Raw genomic sequence first — 21,186 nt, 5'->3', positions numbered from 1 at the left:
CTCCCTCCCCCCTCTCTCCCCTCCCTCCCTTCTCTCTCTCTCCCTCCCCCTCCCCCCTCCCTACCATCCCTCCTCCCCCCCCTCTCTCTCCCTCCCCCCCTATCTCTCCCTCCCCTCCCCCTCTCTCCCTCCCCCCTCTCTCTCCCCTCCCTCCCCCTATCTCTCTCCCCTCCATCCCTCTCCTCATTCCTCCCTCCCTCCCTCCCCCTCCCTCCCTCCCTCCCTCTCTCTCCATCTCTCCCTCCCTCTCTCTCCCTCTCCCCCTCCCTCCCTCCCTGTGTGACCAACAGATGCATATCTGTATTCCCAGTTTATGTGAGATCCATAGGAAATGATGATATACTAGCCCTTTAAACAATGCTACTTATATAATGTTACTTACCCTACATTGTTCATCTCATATGGGATACTGTACTCTATATCATCGACTGCATCCTTATGTAATGATGGCCACTTTAACTATGCCACTTGGTTCATGTATAGGATATCATCTATACTACCATCACTCATTCTCTATGTAATAACTAATGTATGATTGTACTCAGGAGATTACTTGCTCGTTATTACTGCATTGGGAACTAGGCACAAATTTCGCACCCCTAACCATCCACATCGATTGAGATTAGAACCTAGTGAATTGATTTAAATGTACTGATTTCCTTTTATATAATCTGTAACTCAGTAAAATCATTGAAATTGTTGTATGTTGCATTTATATTTTGTGTTCAGTGTAGATGTGATATGCTTTTAATTTAAGTTGAGAACAATAGCATTTGTAGGGTATTTGCACCACCTGGTGCACATGGAGGGAGCTTGCAGCTGTAGTGGTATCTGAGGAACGACAACTGCTAGGTCAGGGGCACTCCAGTACTATTTGAGAAAGTCTGGTCACACAAATTTCCCAAAAGGTCTGGATGGAATTTATCAGCGTAGTAACAAAATTGCCACCTCGCAACCCATGCGACCCTAAACTTTTCACACCCCTCTTGTTGGCAGAGAGAAAATGTTGCAGTTTCTACACATTTTGCCATGGGGCAGAGATTTAAAAAAAAAAAACGATTTAAGGCATATTTTCTGCAATGCTAGGCATTCTGCCATGTCTCATGTGTGTTTATATGATACAAGAGGTCGAAGGGGAGGGGGGGCATATTGACCACGTTCTGGGTCCGGGTCCGGTCCGCAGGCCGCCAGTTGAGTATGACGGTACTAACTAGGCCAATGTGGGCAATGTAGTCATGTGATGTCTTGATGATAAACAGTCAATGAAGCCACAACCGAATCCCGAAGACGGTTTTTGGATATGCAGTCTTGGTGATTCAACTGTAGCCAGGCTAAGTTAAGTAAGTTAAGTTAGTTAGGTTAAGTTGTTAAGTCGGTTTTTGAAGTAAGTGAAGTTGATTTTGGCGTGGTTCATTGTGAGAGATAGGGGATGATGATGGGTGTCACCAGTAACAGTGTGACTTGTGGATTCACTTCCGGTCTCCTCCTGAGTGTAAAGGGGAAAGGGACCTGTTTTTAGTGCACATACGCTGGGTACGAGTACTCAGTCAATATGCAGGGGCACATACGCTGGGTACGAGTACTGAGTCAATATGCAGGGGCACATACGCTGGGTACGCTGGGTACGAGTACTGAGTCAAAATGCAGGGGTACTGAGTGAATATGCAGGGGCACATACGCTGGGTACGAGGACTGAGTCAATATGCAGGGGCACATACGCTGGGTACGAGTACTGAGTGAATATGCAGGGGCACATTGGCTGGGTACGAGTACTGAGTCAATATGCAGGGGCACATACGCTGGGTACGAGTACTGAGTCAATATGCAGGGGGCACATACGCTGGGTACGCGAGTACTGAGTCGATATGCAGGGGCACATACGCTGGGTACGAGTACTGAGTGAATATGCACGGGGTACTGAGTCAATATGCAGGGGTACTGAGTGAGATATGCAGGGGCACATACGCTGGGTACGAGTACTGAGTCGATATGCAGGGGCACAGGGGTACTGAGTCAATATGCAGGGGTACGCAGAGTACTGAGTCAATATGCAGGGGGGTACGAGTACTGAGTCGATATGCAGGGGCACATACGCTGGGTACGAGTACTGAGTCGATATGCAGGGGCACATACGCTGGGGTACGCTGGGTATGAGTACTGAGTCGATATGCAGGGGGTAGTACTGAGTCAATATGCAGGGGTACACTGAGTCGATATGCAGGGGTACGAGTACTGAGTCGATATGCAGGGGTACGAGTACTGAGTCGATATGCAGGGGTACGAGTACTGAGTCGATATGCAGGGGTACGAGTACTGAGTCAATATGCAGGGGTACGAGGTAATTGAGGTAGATATGCACTTATAACTAACTATTTAGCAGTCTTCTGGCTTGGGGGTAGAAGCTGTTCACTGTCTTGTTGATTCCAGACTTGGTTCATCGGTTGCTGTGTGGTAGCAGAGAGAAACGTCTGACTTGGGTGGCTGGAGTCTTAGACAATTTTTGGGCCTTCCTCTGACACCGCCTGGTATAGAGGTCCTGGGTGGCAGGGAGCTTGGCCCCAGTGACGTACGTTAAGGTAGTGACAGCTGTGTGTGTGTGTGTGTAGGAGATGTTGGTCTCTGGTCATGTCATTTAGCCATATAAGGCATGTCCCTTTGGCCAATCCCAGGCTGCAACCCCACCCTGCCCAATCAGATAGCTGACACCAGGCCTCCTCATTACCCCCTTCTAACACCACCTTTTGACTGTTTATCTTCTGTGTCAGACACAAGATAAACAGTTGTGGCAATGTTTTGTGTGACCAAAAAGTGTAATAATAATTATCAACAAGATCACAACACCTGGGTTCTGCTGCTATCACCCAATGTGTTTGTCTATTACATCATTTGACAAATGATGGATATATATAGGCCTATTGTTGCTACATTTAGTTGGCTATCAATGGTGCAGGGGCAACCAGGGTTTCAGGTAGCATGATGTGTCAGATTATGTCTAGCCGTGTCTAGGCAGGTGATGCCCTTCAGGTGAGGTGCTCCATTTTGTCGCATATCGGGTTCTGGTCACCTTTCAAGTCCAAAATTCTACCCGGTCCCCCACACGCACCCTGCAGACCGCAACCGCGCATGCGCACCCACTGTTTAAATACCCCCCCAAGTCATCTGCTACAAAAAAATAACAAAAAAAACCCCATTCCACTGTTAGCCAATCTGCGACGCAGCTCAAGGACTGTCAAGGGAGGCCATAACAGCAGCTGGCAAAAATATTGACAGTTTATCAAGCAACGAAACTCGGGATTTGCTGTTTTTGTGACCATAGCTGAGTAACACCGGTTAGGATTGGAAGGTGCAGCCGAGCTAGGGTGTAGTGAAGTCGGGGAGAGGAGGAGGAGGGGAGGGTCCGGACAGGAGAAAAACAAAGATGTCTGTGTAGTTCAACTAGGCAAATCCTAGCGACCTGTCTGAACATCTCTCTGATTTTTTTCTCCAAAACTGACACGTCCCGGAGGTCCAGTGGATAGCGAGCTGGCAACAGGAGGGGGGGGGAGAGAAAAAAAAAACCGTTTACCGACCAGCCGAACCGGGCCGTTATGAACGGCCGCTCATGCGCTGTCACGGCAAATAACTGCGACTTGACAACACAAAAACATCTCTGACGGGTTGTTTTGTTCTAGCTAGACGAGGGCGAGGACCGGAGTGTTTTTGTGAGCTTGTTAGCTATAGCATGTAGCTAGCTGAATATATTCGTTAAAACCGCCAGTCAACAGCGCTACATTTCTATACGAAAACGACCATCAAAAAAAAAAAAAAAACTATTTTGGAAAATTACTAAAACGTCCGTTTGTTAAATTCAACGCGTATTGCGCAACATTACTTACTAACTAGCTAGCTAACTAGCTAACTCACTAGCTAACGTCCATTCCAGCTGTCCTGGCTTTCCCTTGCCGAGCCTGGGGTCGCTAAATCTGCCAGCTAGCTAACCGGTCGCTAGATTACGCCTGACAAACACCACCATGTCCTCGATGGAAGAGCGTGGTGAGGTGGGCGTCGCGGCGGCTCCAGGCTCCTCGGGCGGCCTGGGGGTTGGTGCGGTGGGGGCAGCTCTGGAGACAGTGGTCGGTGGGCCGTCAATGCAAGAGGAGGTGGGCTTCCGAAGAGGAGAGGGACTCGGGCCCGATTCGGACCCGGACGAGCCGCCGCCCAAGAAGCGGATGAGATTGCCGGAGGGAGAGTCGGGAAAGCTGGAAGAGAGGCTGTATTCAGTCCTGTGCTGCACGGTGTGTTTAGATCTGCCCAAAGCCTCCGTTTATCAGGTAAATGCTGTCAAAACACCTGTCCTGGCCTACCAACTCTGTCCCACCTGTCAATATTAGCCAGCGAGCTAACTAACTTCGTATTAAATAGACCCAAATAGCATGTCTAATTAGCTTCACAGGTTAGGAATGTCAGGCATGAAGTAGGGGTTGAGGAAAATCTGTAAGCCTACTGATCAGCACCTGTCGTGGGCTGTAACGTTAGCTAGATGGGTGAAGAGAGGATGTTGGGCCCAGGGACGCAGGCTAGCCGCTAGCTCAGTAGATACCGTGTTCAGAAGGGTTAGCCAGTGCTCAGCGCTGTACAGAGAAATGATGACCTATAAATAATACCAGTAGACAGTACTCAGCGCTGCAAAAGAGATGATCTATAAATCCTCAGGATGTAGGTGTTCAAAATGGCACCTGAGCCATTTCTATTCAGGTTTGCCAATAAGACATGAACACCTGCAGATGTTTGTTCTGCACATTGATTAACCCAGGCTAACCCCCCTAGGAAATAGGAAAGCCCCAAGATGTCACCTTACACAGAGTGAACTGCTCTCCTCTCTTACCCAGTTTACTGTGTTGTGATACTGAGTAGCAAGCCCTCAAATAACCACGAGATGCTCTCCCCACCCCAAAGCAAATGAGCATATTAACACTGATTTTTAAAGACTCATGTCAACAGTATGGACACACCGTAGGTGTGTTTGGTGTGTATGGACACACCAAACACCTACGGGGCGGCAGTGTCGCCTAGTGGTTAGAGCGTTGGACTAGTAACCGAAAGGTTGCAAGTTCAAATCCCCGAGCTGACAAGGTACAAAATCTGTCGTTCTGCCCTTGAACAGGCAGTTAACCCACTGTTCCCCAGTAGGCCGTCATTGAAAATAAGAATTTGTTCTTAACTGACTTGCCTGGTAAAATAAAGGTCCAATAAAATGAACCCTTTCCTCTCTGCTCTACAGTGCACTAACGGTCACCTGATGTGTGCTGGTTGTTTCATCCACCTGCTGGCTGACTCTCGTCTGAAAGAGGAGCAGGCCACGTGTCCTAACTGCAGGTCTGTACACACACAGTTTACAGATGCACTTGAATTGACTGAGTGAGTAATCGATATATGTAAAATCTTTTAAATTGTTGCATGGTGTGTTTTTATATATTTTTTTGTTCAGTATATAATTGGTTGATTGAGTGTGCCCCATCTTTCTGTCTCCCCCCCCAGGTGTGAGATCACCAAGTCTCTGTGTTGTAGGAACCTGGCTGTAGAGAAGGCTGTGAGTGAGCTGCCCACAGACTGTCCCTTCTGTCTCAAACAGTTCCCTCGCTCCAGCCTAGAGAGGCACCAGAAAGAGGAGTGTCAAGACAGGTACACACCTCATTGGTACACACACACACACACAATCACACACACACACTAACACTTAGTGCTGAGCGATTAGTGTTTTGAGGTCGTTTTGGTTCTATAATTTTTTTTAAACATTAAATGAATTATGTGGGTTGAATTCTGTAACAACACAGAATATAACAATTAATAAGAGTCCCGTGATGGTAGTGACTGCCCATTACTGCTTATTAGCGATAATTTATTGATATAACGAGCTGCTGTCTGACAATATCAACATTTTAGTAGTTCTTCAAAGTAAATAAGGCATACTTTTATGACTGCTGAATACCAACTATCAATCACTTAGATCATGTATTTTCAGGTAAAGATACCCAGTGAAGCAACAGCTGCTCTCGATTTCACAGTCTACTGTCTATTCTGTAGTCGGTGTAAAAGAAACACACACACCGGACAAATAGGTGCGCAATGGATTATGGTCATTGTAGTTAGTTACCACGTTTTCTTGGTTAAACTATGTATAATATTGGAAACTACAACTTCCTACTACATCTCACAGTTCAGGCTGGATCTGATTTATCTCTAGAGAAACTGCAATGTGTGCATTGAGCTCACAGGAAAAAAATGAACAAAATTTAAATAATTAAATTACTTGTTTAAAAAAAAATAGGGCCTCCCGGGTGGCGCAGTGGTTAAGGGCGCTGTACAGCAGCGCCAGCTGTGCCACCAGACTCTGGGTTCGCGCCCAGGCTCTGTCGTAACCGGCCGCGACCGGGAGGTCCGTGGGGCGACGCACAATTGGCCTAGCGCCGTCCGGGTTAGGGAGGGTTTGGCCGGTAGGGATATCCTTGTCTCATCGCGCACCAGCGACTCCTGTGGCGGGCCGGGCGCAGTGCGCGCTAACCAAGGTTGCCAGGTGCACAGTGTTTCCTCCGACACACCCTAACCCCTCCGTGTTTGCAGATCTGTAGGGTGATGGCTTTAAGCGATGCACTCCCATGATTGGCCCTAAACTCCCACTTCCTGATGTGTTGCCAGGGTGACGCAGTGTAAGTATAAGCGGATTGGCTGCCCATGGAAGGGACCGTTCCACGAGCTACCGGCCCACGAGGAGGAGTGCTGCCATCCCACCAAGACTGGCACAGAGCTGATGGGCATCCTGGGGGAGATGGACCAGAGCCACAGCAGAGAACTAACCCTTTACAACTCTATATTCTCCCTGCTCTGTTACGAGAAGATAGGCTTCACAGGTAGGCTAGGTACACACTGTCACACACACAGTACCTTACTTCCACACTGTCAAATCAAATTACATGTATTTATAAAGCCCTTCTTACATCAGCAGATGTCACAGTGCTATACAGAAACCCAGCCTAAAACCCCAAACAGCAAGCAATGTACATGTAGAAGCACAGTGGCTAGGAAAAACTCCCTAGAAAGGCAGGAACCTAGGATGAAACCTAGAGAGGAACCAGACTATGAGGGGTGACCAGTCCTCTTCTGGCTGTGCCGGGTGGAGATTATAACAGTACATGGCCATTAAGGCCAGACTGTTCTTCAAGATGTTCAAACGTTCATAGATGACCAGCAGGGTCAAATAATAATCACAGTGGTTGTAGAAGGTGCAACAGGTGGGCACCTGTGGAGTAAATATCAGTTGGCTATTCATAGCTGAGAAATCAGAGGTCAAGACAGCAGGTACTGTAGTGAGAGGGGGTCGAACAGCAGGTACTGTAGAGAGAGAGGGGGTCGAGAACAGCAGGTACAGTAGAGAGAGAGAGGGGGTCGAGAACAACAGGTACAGTAGTGAGAGATGGGGTCGAGAACAGCAGGTACAGCAGGTACAGTAGAGAGAGAGAGGGGGTCGAGAACAACAGGTACAGTAGAGAGAGAGAGAGAGGGGGTCGAGAACAGCAGGTACAGTAGAGAGAGGGGGTCGAGGGGTACAGTAGAGAGAGAGAACATCAGGTACAGTAGAGAGAGGGGGTCGGGGGTACAGTAGAGACAGCAGGTCGAGAACAGCAGGTACAGTAGAGAGAGGGGGTTGAGAACAGCAGGTCCTAGAAAAGGTAGCACATCTAGTGAACAGGTCAGGGGTTCCATAGCTGCAGGCAAAACAGTTGAAACTGGAGCAACAGCATGACCAGGTGGGCTGGGGACAACCACGAGGCATCAGGCCAGGACATCCTGAGGCATGGTCCTAGTGCTCAGGTCCTCCTAAAAAGAGAGAGAGAGAGAGAGAGAGAGAGAGAGAGAGATGGGAGAATGAGAGGAAGCGTACTTAAGTTCCCACAGGACACCAGAATTTCACCAGACAGGACAGACTGACCCTAGCCCCCTGGCACATACACTATTACAGCATAGACACTGGAGGCTGAGATGGATGGATGGACGGACGGACGGACGGGTAGTCTGACGATAACCTCAGACAGGGCCAACCAGACAGGATATAACCCCACCCACTTTGCCAAAACACAGCCACCACACGACTAGAGGGATTCCAACAGACCACCATCTTACCACCCTGAGACGAGGCTGAGTATAGCCCACAAAGATCTCCTCCACCGCATCAGTCCAACGGGGTGCGAGACCGGACAGGAAGATCATGTCAGTGACTCAACACACATGTTGAGTATAGCGAGAAAAGCCTTGCATGATGTGACGCACCCCTTTTATGGGTACGGCATGCGAGAGCACTAGTAAGACAGTGACTCAGCCCCTGTAATAGGGTTTAGAGGCAGAGAATCCCAGTGGAGAGAGGGGAACCGGCCAGGCAGAGACAGCAAGGGCGGTTCGTCGCTCCAGTGCCTTTCCGTTCACCTTCGCACCCCTGGGCCAGACTACACTCACTCATATGACCCACTGAAGAGATGAGTCTTCAATAAAGACTTAAAGGTTGAGACCGAGTCTGCGTCTCTCACATGGGTATTCAGACCATTCCATAAAAATTGAGCTCTATAGGAGAAAGCCCTGCCTCCAGCTGTTTGCTTAGAAATTCTAGGGACAATAACGAGGCCTGCGTCTTGTGACCGTAGCGTACGTGTGGGTATGTACGGCAGGACCAAATCAGAGAGATAGGTAGGAGCAAGCCCATGTAGTGCTTTGTAGGTTAGCAGTAAAACCTTTACATTTTGTAAATTACAAATATGTTTTATTATTGTTGACCGTGAAATCAGACCTAGCCTTAACAGGAAGCCAGTGTAGAGATTCTAGCAGCTGTGTAGTGTAGAGATTCTAGCAGCTGTGTAGTGTAGAGATTCTAGCAGCTGTGTAGAGATTCTAGCAGCTGTGTAGAGATTCTAGCAGCTGTGTAGAGATTCTAGCAGCTGTGTGTAGAGATTCTAGCAGCTGTGTAGAGATTCTAGCAGCTGTGTGTGTAGAGATTCTAGCAGCTGTGTAGAGATTCTAGCAGCTGTGTAGAGATTCTAGCAGCTGTGTAGAGTGAGATTCTAGCAGCTGTGTAGAGATTCTAGCAGCTGTGTAGAGATTCTAGCAGCTGTGTAGAGATTCTAGCAGCTGTGTAGAGATTCTAGCAGCTGTGTAGAGATTCTAGCAGCTGTGTAGAGATTCTAGCAGCTGTGTAGAGAGATTCTAGCAGCTGTGTAGAGTGTAGAGATTCTAGCAGCTGTGTAGAGATTCTAGCAGCTGTGTAGAGATTCTAGCTGCTGTGTAGAGATTCTAGCAGCTGTGTAGAGATTCTAGCAGCTGTGTAGAGATTCTAGCAGCTGTGTAGAGATTCTAGCAGCTGTGTAGAGATTCTAGCAGCTGTGTAGAGATTCTAGCAGCTGTGTAGAGATTCTAGCAGCTGTGTAGAGATTCTAGCAGCTGTGTAGAGATTCTAGCAGCTGTGTGTAGAGATTCTAGCAGCTGTGTAGAGATTCTAGTAGAGTGTAGCAGCTTCTAGTAGAGTGTAGAGATTCTAGCAGCTAGAGTGTAGAGATTCTAGCAGCTGTGTAGTGTAGAGATTCTAGCAGCTGTGTAGTGTAGAGATTCTAGCAGCTGTGTATTGTAGAGATTCTAGCAGCTGTGTAGTGTAGAGATTCTAGCAGCTGTGTAGAGATTCTAGCAGCTGTGTAGAGTGTAGAGATTCTAGCAGCTGTGTAGAGTGTAGAGATTCTAGCTGCTGTGTAGAGATTCTAGCTGCTGTGTAGAGATTCTAGCTGCTGTGTAGAGATTCTAGCAGCTGTGTAGAGATTCTAGCAGCTGTGTATTGTAGAGATTCTAGCAGCTGTGTAGAGTGTAGAGATTCTAGCAGCTGTGTAGAGATTCTAGCAGCTGTGTAGAGATTCTAGCAGCTGTGTAGAGATTCTAGCAGCTGTGTAGAGATTCTAGCAGCTGTGTGAGATTCTAGCAGCTGTGAGAGATTCTAGCAGCTGTGTAGAGATTCTAGCAGCTGTGTAGAGATTCTAGCAGCTGTGTAGAGATTCTAGCAGCTGTGTAGAGATTCTAGCAGCTGTGTAGAGATTCTAGCAGCTGTGTAGAGATTCTAGCAGCTGTGTAGAGAATCTAGCAGCTGTGTAGAGAATCTAGCAGCTGTGTAGAGAATCTAGCAGCTGTGTAGAGAATCTAGCAGCTGTGTAGAGAATCTAGCAGCTGTGTAGAGAATCTAGCAGCTGTGTAGAGAATCTCTAGCAGCTGTGTAGAGATTCTAGCAGCTGTGTAGAGTGTAGAGATTCTAGCAGCTGTGTAGAGATTCTAGCAGATTCTAGCAGCTGTGTAGAGATTCTAGCAGCTGTGTAGAGATTCTAGCAGCTGTGTAGAGATTCTAGCAGCTGTGTAGAGATTCTAGCTGCTGTGTAGAGATTCTAGCTGCTGTGTAGAGATTCTAGCTGCTGTGTAGAGATTCTAGCTGCTGTGTAGAGATTCTAGCTGCTGTGTAGAGATTCTAGCAGCTGTGTAGAGATTCTAGCTGCTGTGTAGAGTGTAGAGATTCTAGCTGCTGTGTAGAGTGTAGAGATTCTAGCAGCTGTGTAGAGATTCTAGCAGCTGTGTAGAGATTCTAGCTGCTGTGTAGAGATTTTAGCAGCTGCTAGAGTGTAGAGATTCTAGCTGCTGTGTAGAGATTCTAGCAGCTGTGTAGAGATTCTAGCTGCTGTGTAGAGATTCTAGCTGCTGTGTAGAGATTCTAGCTGCTGTGTAGAGTGTAGAGATTCTAGCTGCTGTGTAGAGATTCTAGCTGCTGTGTAGAGATTCTAGCAGCTGTGTAGAGATTCTAGCAGCTGTGTAGAGAGAATTCTAGCTGCTGTGTAGAGTGTAGAGATTCTAGCAGCTGTGTAGAGATTCTAGCTGCTGTGTAGAGATTCTAGCTGCTGTGTAGAGATTCTAGCAGCTGTGTAGAGATTCTAGCAGCTGTGTAGAGATTCTAGCAGCTGTGTAGAGATTCTAGTAGCTGTGTAGAGTGTAGAGATTCTAGTAGAGTGTAGAGATTCTGTAGAGGTGTAGAGATTCTAGCTGCTGTGTAGAGATTCTAGCAGCTGTGTAGAGATTCTAGCAGCTGTGTAGAGATTCTAGCAGCTGTGTAGAGATTCTAGCAGCTGTGTAGAGATTCTAGCAGCTGTGTAGAGATTCTAGCTGCTGTGTAGAGATTCTAGCTGCTGTGTAGAGATTCTAGCTGCTGTGTAGAGTGTAGAGATTCTAGCAGCTGTGTAGAGATTCTAGCTGCTGTGTAGAGTGTAGAGATTCTAGCAGCTGTGTAGAGAATTCTAGCTGCTGTGTAGAGATTCTAGCTGCTGTGTAGAGATTCTAGCAGCTGTGTAGAGATTCTAGCAGCTGTGTAGAGATTCTAGCAGCTGTGTAGAGATTCTAGCAGCTGTGTAGAGATTCTAGCAGCTGTGTAGAGATTCTAGCAGCTGTGTAGAGATTCTAGCAGCTGTGTAGAGAATCTAGCAGCTGTGTAGAGAATCTAGCAGCTGTGTAGAGAATCTAGCAGCTGTGTAGAGAATCTAGCAGCTGTGTAGAGATTCTAGCAGCTGTGTAGAGATTCTAGCAGCTGTGTAGAGTGTAGAGAATCTAGCAGCTGTGTAGAGATTCTAGCAGCTGTGTTTTAGCACTAATGGAAGTTTATTTAATGCTTTATCCGGGGAGCCGAAAAGTAGAGCATCGCAGTAGTACAATCTAGAAGTGACAAAAGCATGGATTACGGATTTTATTTGAGACGGCTGTCCATCCATCAAGATTAATTGTCAGATCCAACAGCAGATCTTTCTTTCTTGGGACCGGGAACTAGCATCTGTTTTTGAGTTTAAAAGTTAAACATTTTCTGCCATCCACTTCCTTATGTCTGAAACTCAGGCTTCCAGGGAGGGCAATTTTGGGGCTTCACCATGTTTCATCGAAATGTACAGCTGTGTTGCATACGTATAGCCGTGAAAGTTGATATTGACTTTCCAAATGACATCACCAGGATGTAGAATATATAGTGAAAACAATAGTGGAACTTACATTTGATTTGTCAGAGGATAAACCATCCACAGAGACAAAATTATATCTTTCTGACAGTTAAACTCTAAACCAAGTAAGAGCTTGTCTGTGCAGACCAATTTTAGGGTTTCTAATCTTTCCAAAAGAATGTGGTGATCGCCGGTGTCAAGAGGAGTCTAGAAGCATGAGGACCGATGCAGAGCCTTGATCTGGGCTCAGGTATTTTCTAATCTTCCAGGATTATGAGGAAAAACATTTAGATCCAGAATGTTTATATCCACCGGGCTAAACTAGATCCAGGGTATGACTCTGGCAATGCGTTGGTCTGGCGGACATGTTAGACACAACCCACCGAGTCGATGATGGCTCCAAAAACCTTGTTGGATTGGGTCTGTGTCACTAAACAAACTTGAATATTATCTGCCCTGACTACAAGGTTCAGGGAGCTCAGTAAGGAACACTGTATATGGCTCAGGAGGCCTGTAAACGGTGGCTATAACAAGTGATTGAGGAGGCTGTGATACACGCAGTACCTGACTTCCACAGTTAGGTCTGTCGCGGTCACGGAATTTCATCAGCTGGTGATTGTCAAGCAAATAACTGTCGGTCTCCCGGTAATTGACCGTTAATTTACATAAACACATTTAGCATCTCCTAGCTTCCACAAACCGATGCAGACCTTTGGAACATCTACAATTTTTAAAAGTCTAATGAATCCAAGTAAAACAGCCTACACCTTCACAATAAATCCATTATTTATTTTAGACAGGTCTAAAGAAACATGATATGAAGAAAATGTAGTATATTTCAGAAGAACAGAATACTCTGAGTTGTCCTCATGTTAGGTCCTGATCTGGCTATGTCATATGGCTGTGGGCTACACTAGATCATTTAACAGACAAGATTTGCTTCGAATTCCGTGGCATTATTTTATATTATGAAGAATTCAATTTGAAAAAAAGAGCTGAATAAAATATAAATATTTTCTCCTTACGATTTGAGGAATTGCGCACTATTCTGTGTTGAGCGGTTAACAAAGAAATAGGTCCTCCTATCTGCTTAATTTAGAGTGATTAATGTGACTTTGTTCTATAAACGTTGGGCTATATGTTTAGATTATTAATACATTATAAGGCTGTATGACGTGACTCATGAAAAAAGTTGCTTGAAAGGCAGGAGCTCTGTTTTTTTTTTTTGCACAGACTACACACTTCATCAGTCTCTCATTCACAATTTGACAAGCACTTGATAATGCCTCGAATTTCACGGCAGCCTCCCCTTTGGCCGTAATGCACCCTAAAAAAAAAAACAGGCCTTTTGCGGCCAGTCCCGTTGTGCCCTCGGCCCGGAGTGCTGCGTTGTGCCATTTCTCCCTGAGAAACTCACGTGCTGCTTATGTATGCCAGTTACGCTCTAAACCCCTTGTAAAGTGGATTAATGTGCTTCATTTTAAGAAGTTATTTGGCCACTTTAGTTGTGATACAAACCTTATCAAAACATATAGGCTTTATGGGCTAGACTACATGAAGTGTGTCACTAAGATTTGAAAAATGTGCAAAAAAAAGGCAGTTTCTTATGCTGGGCATTGTTCACAGGTGATGATATATAATTCAGAAGTGATAGGCTAATGTTGTCACCCATCACACTATTCTTGATTTAATATTGTCTTTACATATACTAAATAATATATGTGTGTGACATTTGTTTTGATTTAGAATGGACCATTATCATGCACCTGTCTCAAAACGGGCAGGGGGAAAAAATACATGTCATCTATGCACTTAAATAGCGAATGAAGAACCCTTTTACCGTGGTTCATTTTCATGCATGTCAGGTAGGCAATACTCCTGTTGTAAAGAGAAGCAATGTGCATAATATTAGGAAAGTTGAGAAATATAGTAGGCCTAGCCTATAGAAAGCTGATGGGATCCTCCTCTTTTTAAGAGGCCATCACTCTGTTTTCTCACAATAGCATAGCCTATAGAAATGTTGTGCAACATGAGCTCATGGGCTCTCATGAAGTGTTTGATTAGATTTTCCATTACATTTGCATTGATGTCAGAGTGATTAGAGGGAGTGCTGAGAACCAGGCAGTTAGCACGTTTGGTAGGCTACTGATGACCATCAGCAGCATCAGAGTTTGGAGAAGCCTAGCTACCGTGACTAAACGGCCACGTGACATTTGACTGCCTTCATGACTCGTGACCGCCGGTGTGGCGATAATGCGGTCACTGTAAACAGCCCTAATCCACAGTACACACTGTCATACACACACGTGGATTGGGATATGTTCCACATTGCGTCCAACAACAACATTGACAAATACGCTGATTCGGTGAGCGAGTTTATTAGAAAGTGCATTGACGATGTTATACCCACAGCAACGATTAAAACATTCCCAAACTAGAAACCGTGGATTGATGGCAGCATTCGCGTGAAACTGAAAGCGCGAACCACTACTTTTAATCAGGGCAAGGTGACCGGAAACATGACCGAATACAAACAGTGTAGCTATTCCCTCCGCAAGGCTATCAAACAAGCTAAGCGTCAGTATAGAGACAAAGTAGAGTCGCAATTCAACGGCTCAGACACAAGAGGTATGTGGCAGGGTCTACAGTCAATCACGGATTACAAAAAGAAAACCAGCCCCGTCACGGACCAGGATGTCTTGCTCCCAGGCAGACTAAATAACTTTTTTGCTCGCTTTGAGGACAATACAGTGCCACTGACACAGCCCGCTACCAAACCTGCGGACTCTCCTTCACTGCAGCCGATGTGAGTAAAACATTTAAACGTTTTAACCCTCGCAAGGCTGCAGGCCCAGACGGCATCCCCAGCCGCGCCCTCAGAGCATGCGCAGACCAGCTTGCTGGTGTGTTTACAGACATATTCAACCAACCCTTATCCCAGTCTGCTGTTCCCACATGCTTCAAGAGGGCCACCATTGTTCCTGTTCTCAAGAAAGCTAAGGTAACTGAGCTAAACGACTACCGCCCCGTAGCACTCACTTCCGTCATCATGAAGTGCTTTGAGAGACTAGTCAAGGACCATATCACCTCCACCCTACCTGACACCCTAGACCCACTCCAATTTGCTTACCGCCCCAATAGGTCCACAGACAACGTAACCACACTGCACACTGCCCTAACCCATCTGGACAAGACAGCTCAGCATTTAACACCATAGTACCCTCCAAACTCGCCATCAAGCTCGAGACCTTGGATATCGTCCCCGCCCTGTGCAACTGGGTCCTGGACTTCCTGACGGGACGTCCCCAGGTGGTGAGGGTAGCTAACATCTCCACCCCGCTGATCCTCAACACTGGGGCCCCACAAGGGTGTGTTCTCAGCCCTCTCCTGTACTCCCTATTCACCCATGACTGCGTGGTCATGCACGCCTCCAACTCAACCATCAAGTTTGCAGACGACAATACAGTGGTAGGCTTGATTACCAACAACGACGAGACGGCATACAGAGAGGAGGTGAGGGCCCTTTGAGTGTGGTTTCAGGAAAATAACCTCACACTCATTGTCAACAAAACAAAGGAGATGATCGTGGACTTCAGGAAACAGCAGAGGGAGCACCCCCCTATCTTGATACCCCCCCTATCCACAGACGGGACAGAGCGGGACTTGATACCCCCTATCCACATCTTAACCCCCCCTATCCACATCGACGGGACAGTAGTGGAGAGGGTAGAAAGTTTTAAGTTCCTCGGCATACACATCACAGACAAACTGAATTGGTCCACCCACACAGACAGCGTTGTGAAGAATGCGCAGCAGCGCCTCTTCAACCTCAGGAGGCTGAAGAAATTCGGCTTGTCACCAAAAGCACTCACAAACTTCTACAGATGCACAATCGAGAGCATCCTGTCGGGCTGTATCACCGCCTGGTACGCCAACTGCTCCGCCCACAACCGTAAGGCTCTCCAGAGGGTAGTGAGGTCTGCACAACGCATCACCAGGGGCAAAGGACACCTACACCACCCGAGGTCACAGGAAGGCCATAAAGATCATCAAGGACAACAACCACCCGAGCCACTGCCTGTTCACCCCGCTATCATCCAGAAGGCGAGATCAGTACAGGTGCATCAAAGCTGGGACCGAGAGACTGAAAAACAGCTTCTATCTCATGGCCATCAGACTGTTAAACAGCCACCACTAACATTGAGTGGCTGTTGCCAACATACTGACTCAACTCCAGCCACTTTAATAATGGAAATTGATGTAAAATATGTATCACTAGCCACTTTAAACTATGCCACTTTGTTTACATACCCTACATTACTCATCTCATATGTATATACTGTACTCGATATCATCTACTGCATCTTTATGTAATACATGTATCACTAGCCACTTTAAACTGTGCCACTTTGTTTATATACCCTACATTACTCATCTCATATGTGTATACTGGACTCGATACCATCTACTGTGTCTTGCCTATGCTGTTCTGTACCATCACTCATTCATATCTTTATGTATATATTCTTTATCCCTTTACACTTGTGTGTACAAGGTAGTAGTTGTGGAATTGTTAGGTTAGATTACTCGTTGGTTATTACTGCATTGTCGGAACTCGAAGCACAAGCATTTCGCTACACTCGCATTAACATCTGCTAACCATGTGTATGTGACAAATAAAATTTGATTTGAGTATCTGACTTCCAGGACAATAATTTAAATCTGTCTGAAAGGACCAGTCACACACACAGAAAACATGAGTCTTTCCCCCTCTCTCTGCCCTGTCCAGAGGTCCAGTTCAGGCCGTACCGGACAGATGACTTCATCACCCGTCTGTACTATGAGAGTCCTCGTTTCACCGTGTTGAACCAGACCTGGGTACTGAAGGCCAGGGTCAACGACTCTGAACGCAACCCTAACCTCTCCTGCAAACGCACCCTCTCCTTCCAGCTCATCCTCAAGAGCAAGGTACACACGCTCGCTCGCTCTCTCTCGACTCGCTCTCGCTCTCTCTCTAACGTTCACCCTCTTCCTTCTAGGTGAACTCGGCTATAGAGTGTTCCTTCCTGCTGTTGAAAGGTCCGTACGACGACGTGAGGATCAAGCCTGTGATCCACCATCACGCGTTCAGCAACGACACCAACGAGACAGACTACGTTCCCCTGCCCATCACCGACTCTGTGGAGTGTAACAAACTACTGGCCGCCAAGAACATCAACCTTCGACTCTTCATCTTCCAGATCCAGAAATAGACAGATGAGGAGGAGGAGGAGGGAGAGGACCGAGAGAGACGTGTAGAGGACATGAGAGAGAGAAGTTTGAGTTTAAAGTGAGACACCACTGATACCTCTTTACACACACACACACACACACACACACAGACACAGCCCACTAGACCACATATTGAGAGAGTTAGGGAACCCCACCATTTCAGGTGCTGCTTTTAGTGTTGCTTTGGAGACCGGATGGTGTTGCTAGGGGAATTCATCTGTATGGACTGAGGAAGTTGTTACTATGGGGGTGTTAGGGGAGAGGGGGTTGTCGCTATGGAGACAGGATGGTGTGCCCGTGGAGTTGAGTCGGTCTGACCTTTCACCCTTTGACCCCAGAGCCAGAGGTAGCTCATACCCACCAAAGCAGGATGAACCATACGAGTGTGTGTGTGTGTGAGTGTGTGTGTGGTATGATACTCTGAGTAAATGTGTGTGCGTATGTGTTCCAAAGATGTGAATGTGAGCTTTTGAACTCTGTTGACCACTCAGCTAGTCTGTCCTATAGAATGGAAGTTTGGGTTACTTGTATACATACACTCTGACCTGCTCCTAGTCTGTTTGATTAGGACAGCCGTCCATTTGGTTCGGAGACCAACCCAGAGCAGAGCCAAGATGGCAGTGTTTTGCATGCTCCTTTTAGATAGTCCTTCAAAAATGAGTTGTGATTTATATATTTAACCTCAAAAGTTAACTTATACCTCCTTTTTTTTTTAAATTTATTTTTAATCCTGAATATTTAAATTCCTTTGAACTTAGCCTTTTTTTTTGTTTGGTATTAGTGTGGCTGTGCGCTCGCGTGTGTGTGCACGGTGTTGCTCGGGTGCGTTTGTGTTGAGACAGATACATTTAGGGCCCTAGTGATCACATCCCTATAAACAGATACTTGCATGGCCACACACACACACAACACACACACACAACACAACACAACACAACACAACACAACACAACACAACACAACACAATCGACAGACCTCTTAGGCCTGCTCAGAAACCAACATCTGTGTATGTATGTTTGTGTGGACTCCTCCTTCTGCTCTGGTTGGGCCGTGCTAGAACCGGAGAACCCAGAACCCTGAAACGGACCTGAAGGGAACCCCAGCTAGTGTGACAGACTGGGTTTGAATCCGGTTTGTCTGCGTGCCACAAGACCGTGTTAGTCCTCTAAGCTAAAGTCTAGGGCATTATCTTGGGGAGGTTCCCCTGTAGTGGTGGTGGGGGGGGTGGGGGGTCCCCTGTAGTGGGGGGTTCCCCTGTAGTGGGGGGTTCCCCTCCGGAAGATGGAAAAGAGAACCTGAACGGTCCACCGGGTCAACCCTGTTTCACAGGACTAAGGGCTCGATTCCATCCGCTTTAGCCAACATCTGCAGAGTGGTTGTTTTGGCGGTCAAATTCACAAGTAAAGCCGGACATTCCCATTGGCTGCACGGAGTCACATGAACAGGAATCCCATGCAGCCTTGTTTACAAGTTCACCACTGGAATGTGAGATGTAGTCTACACTTTGATTTAGGGTCGAATGAAATCCTCATTTAGTTGAATGATTTTTTTTCAATTGGAGCATAAATATTTCCATATAGCCTACACGTTCTCGTTGTGAACCTCTGCAGCGAGTGGGGCAGGTGTGGTTTCCTGACGATGATCGCAAGAACAGCTGCTCAGCGATTTTTTTTTAATTTTTTTATTTTAAATTTTTATTATTATTATTATTTTTTTTGATGGCTCAAACTGAAGTCCCACCGCCAAAACATCCGCTATGCTGGTGTCTACTGTCGCTGGTTAACTCATGATCTGATTGTCTAGACCTAGCTCATGACTCTGGTTTTAAATGGGGAGAATCCTGGATGGGACCTTTGACTTTGGGAACTGGTCATTTGTGTGTGTGTGGGGGGGTGCGTTACTATGGTGACGTGTTTAGAGTGTTAGAGTTACTTGAATGATGCTGAGATGACGATGTTACTAAAAAGTAGAATCTACTGTGATGGCTCTGTCTCTCCTCCTGGCCTATTTAGGTTGAGTATTTCTATAGATCTGACTCCTCCGGGCCTATCTAGGTCTTGTATTTCTGTGTTTTAATGCTTTTTCGTCTCTATGCCAATAGACTCACTGACTCATCTCACTATGGCTGTACATGTGCCTTTTATTAAAGATCATGGAAACTGAAGTGTGTGTGTGTGTGTGTCACACGCATGAGAGAGCAAGACGACGCCACAACATTAAGAAAGGTGACCTGTCAAATCAGCCACATCAATTTAATCTGCTCAAACACATCAATACATATTCTATAGTAATTTCATATCCATACAAAACTCAACTGGAGTATATAAATGATGCAGCACAGCACCTCTGATATACAGTGCCTTCAGGAAGTATTCAGACCCCTTGACCTTATTCCTTTTTACGTTACAGCCTTATTCTAAAATGGTTAAAATAGTTTTTTTCCCCCCTCATCAATCTATACACAATACCCCATAACGACATCACAATACCCCATAACGACATCACAATACCCCATAACGACAAAGCAAAACATTTTGCACATTCAAAAAAATGAAACGCTGAAAGTTCACATTTACATCAGTTTTCAGACCATTTTCTCAGTACTTTGTTGAAGCACCTTTTGGCAGTGATTACAGCCTTGAGTCTTCTTGGGTATGACACTACCAGCTTGGCACACCTGTATTTGGGGAGTTTCTCTCGTTCTTCTCTGCAGATCCTCTCAAGCTCTGTCAGGTTGGATGGGGAGCGTCACTGCACAGATATTTTCAGGTCTCCAGAGATGTTCGATCAGGTTCAAGTCCGGCCTCTGGCTAGGCCACTCAAGGACATTCAGAGACGTGTCCCGAAGCCACTCCTGCGTTGTCTTGGCTGTGTGCTTAGGATCGTTGTCCTGTTGGAAGGTGAACCTTCACCCCAGTCTGAGGTTCTGAGCGCTCTGGAGCAGGTTTTCATCAAAGATCTTCTTTGCCTCATCTTTGCCTCGATCCGGACTAGTCTTCCAGTCCCTGCAGCTGAAAAACATCCCCACAGTATGATGCTGCCACCACCATGCTTCACCGTAGAGATGGTGCCATGTTTCCTGCAGATGTGACGCTTGGCAATCAGGCCAAAGAGTTCAATCCTGGTTTCATCCGACCAAAGAATGTTGTTTCTCATTGTCTGAGTCCTTTAGGGGCCTTTTGGGAAAACTCCAAGCAGGCTGTCATGTGTCTTTTACTGAGCTGTCATGTGCCTTTTACTGAGGAGTGGCTTCCATCTGGCCACTCTACCATAAAGGCCTGATTGGTGGAGTGCTGCAGAGATGGTTATCCTTCTGGAAGGTTCTCCCATCTCCACAGAGGAACTCTGGAGCTCTGTCAGAGTGACCATCAGGTTCTTGGTCACCTCTGTCCAAGGCCCTTCTCCCCGATTGCTCTTGGTGGTTCCAAACTTCTTCCATTTAAGAATGGAGGCCCCTGTGTTCTTGGAGACCTTTATTAATTAAGACATGTTTTGGTACCCTTCCCCAGATCTGTGCCTCGACACAATCCCGTCTCGGAGCTCTACGGACAGTTCCTTCGACCTCATGGCTTGGTTTTTGCTCTGACATCCACTGTCAACTGTGGGACCTTATATAGACAGGTGTGTGCCTTTCCAAATCATGTCCAATCAATTTAATTTACCACAGGTGGACTCCAATGAAGTTGTAGAAACATCTCAAGGATGATCAATGGAAACAGGATGGACCTGAACTCAATGTCGAGTCTCATCGCAAAAGGTCTGAATACTTATGTAAATAAGATAAGATATTTCTGTTTTCAAGAATTTGTAAATTTGCAAAACAATCTAGTCCGGCTTTCGCTTTGTCATTATGGGGTATTGTGTGTAGATTGAGGATGTTTTATTTAA

At 46.4% G+C, this 21,186-nt stretch overlaps 1 protein-coding gene across 2 annotated transcripts; it reads left to right on the top strand.

Annotated features, from left to right (window-relative positions):
* Nucleotides 1–3,152: 3,152 nt before the first annotated feature.
* LOC112257489 (cysteine and histidine-rich protein 1) lies at nucleotides 3,153–17,328 on the top strand. Of its 2 annotated transcripts, none has more exons than XM_042310376.1 (6): nucleotides 3,153–4,310; nucleotides 5,261–5,355; nucleotides 5,518–5,661; nucleotides 6,676–6,896; nucleotides 16,816–16,994; nucleotides 17,066–17,328. In XM_042310376.1, exons 1-6 carry the CDS (start codon nucleotides 4,011–4,013, stop codon nucleotides 17,276–17,278), a joined length of 1,152 nt encoding a protein of 383 aa, XP_042166310.1. In that variant the 5' UTR covers nucleotides 3,153–4,010; the 3' UTR covers nucleotides 17,279–17,328. The 2 variants fall into 2 exon arrangements, with proteins under 2 accessions (XP_042166310.1, XP_042166311.1); XM_042310377.1 differs by having other exon boundaries at nucleotides 3,156–4,310; nucleotides 6,676–6,887.
* Nucleotides 17,329–21,186: the final 3,858 nt, after the last annotated feature.

The sequence above is a fragment of the Oncorhynchus tshawytscha genome, linkage group LG31, assembly GCF_018296145.1.
Source record: "Oncorhynchus tshawytscha isolate Ot180627B linkage group LG31, Otsh_v2.0, whole genome shotgun sequence".
Taxonomy (NCBI): Eukaryota; Metazoa; Chordata; class Actinopteri; order Salmoniformes; family Salmonidae; genus Oncorhynchus; species Oncorhynchus tshawytscha.
This window is presented reverse-complemented; position numbering and strand designations above follow the sequence as displayed.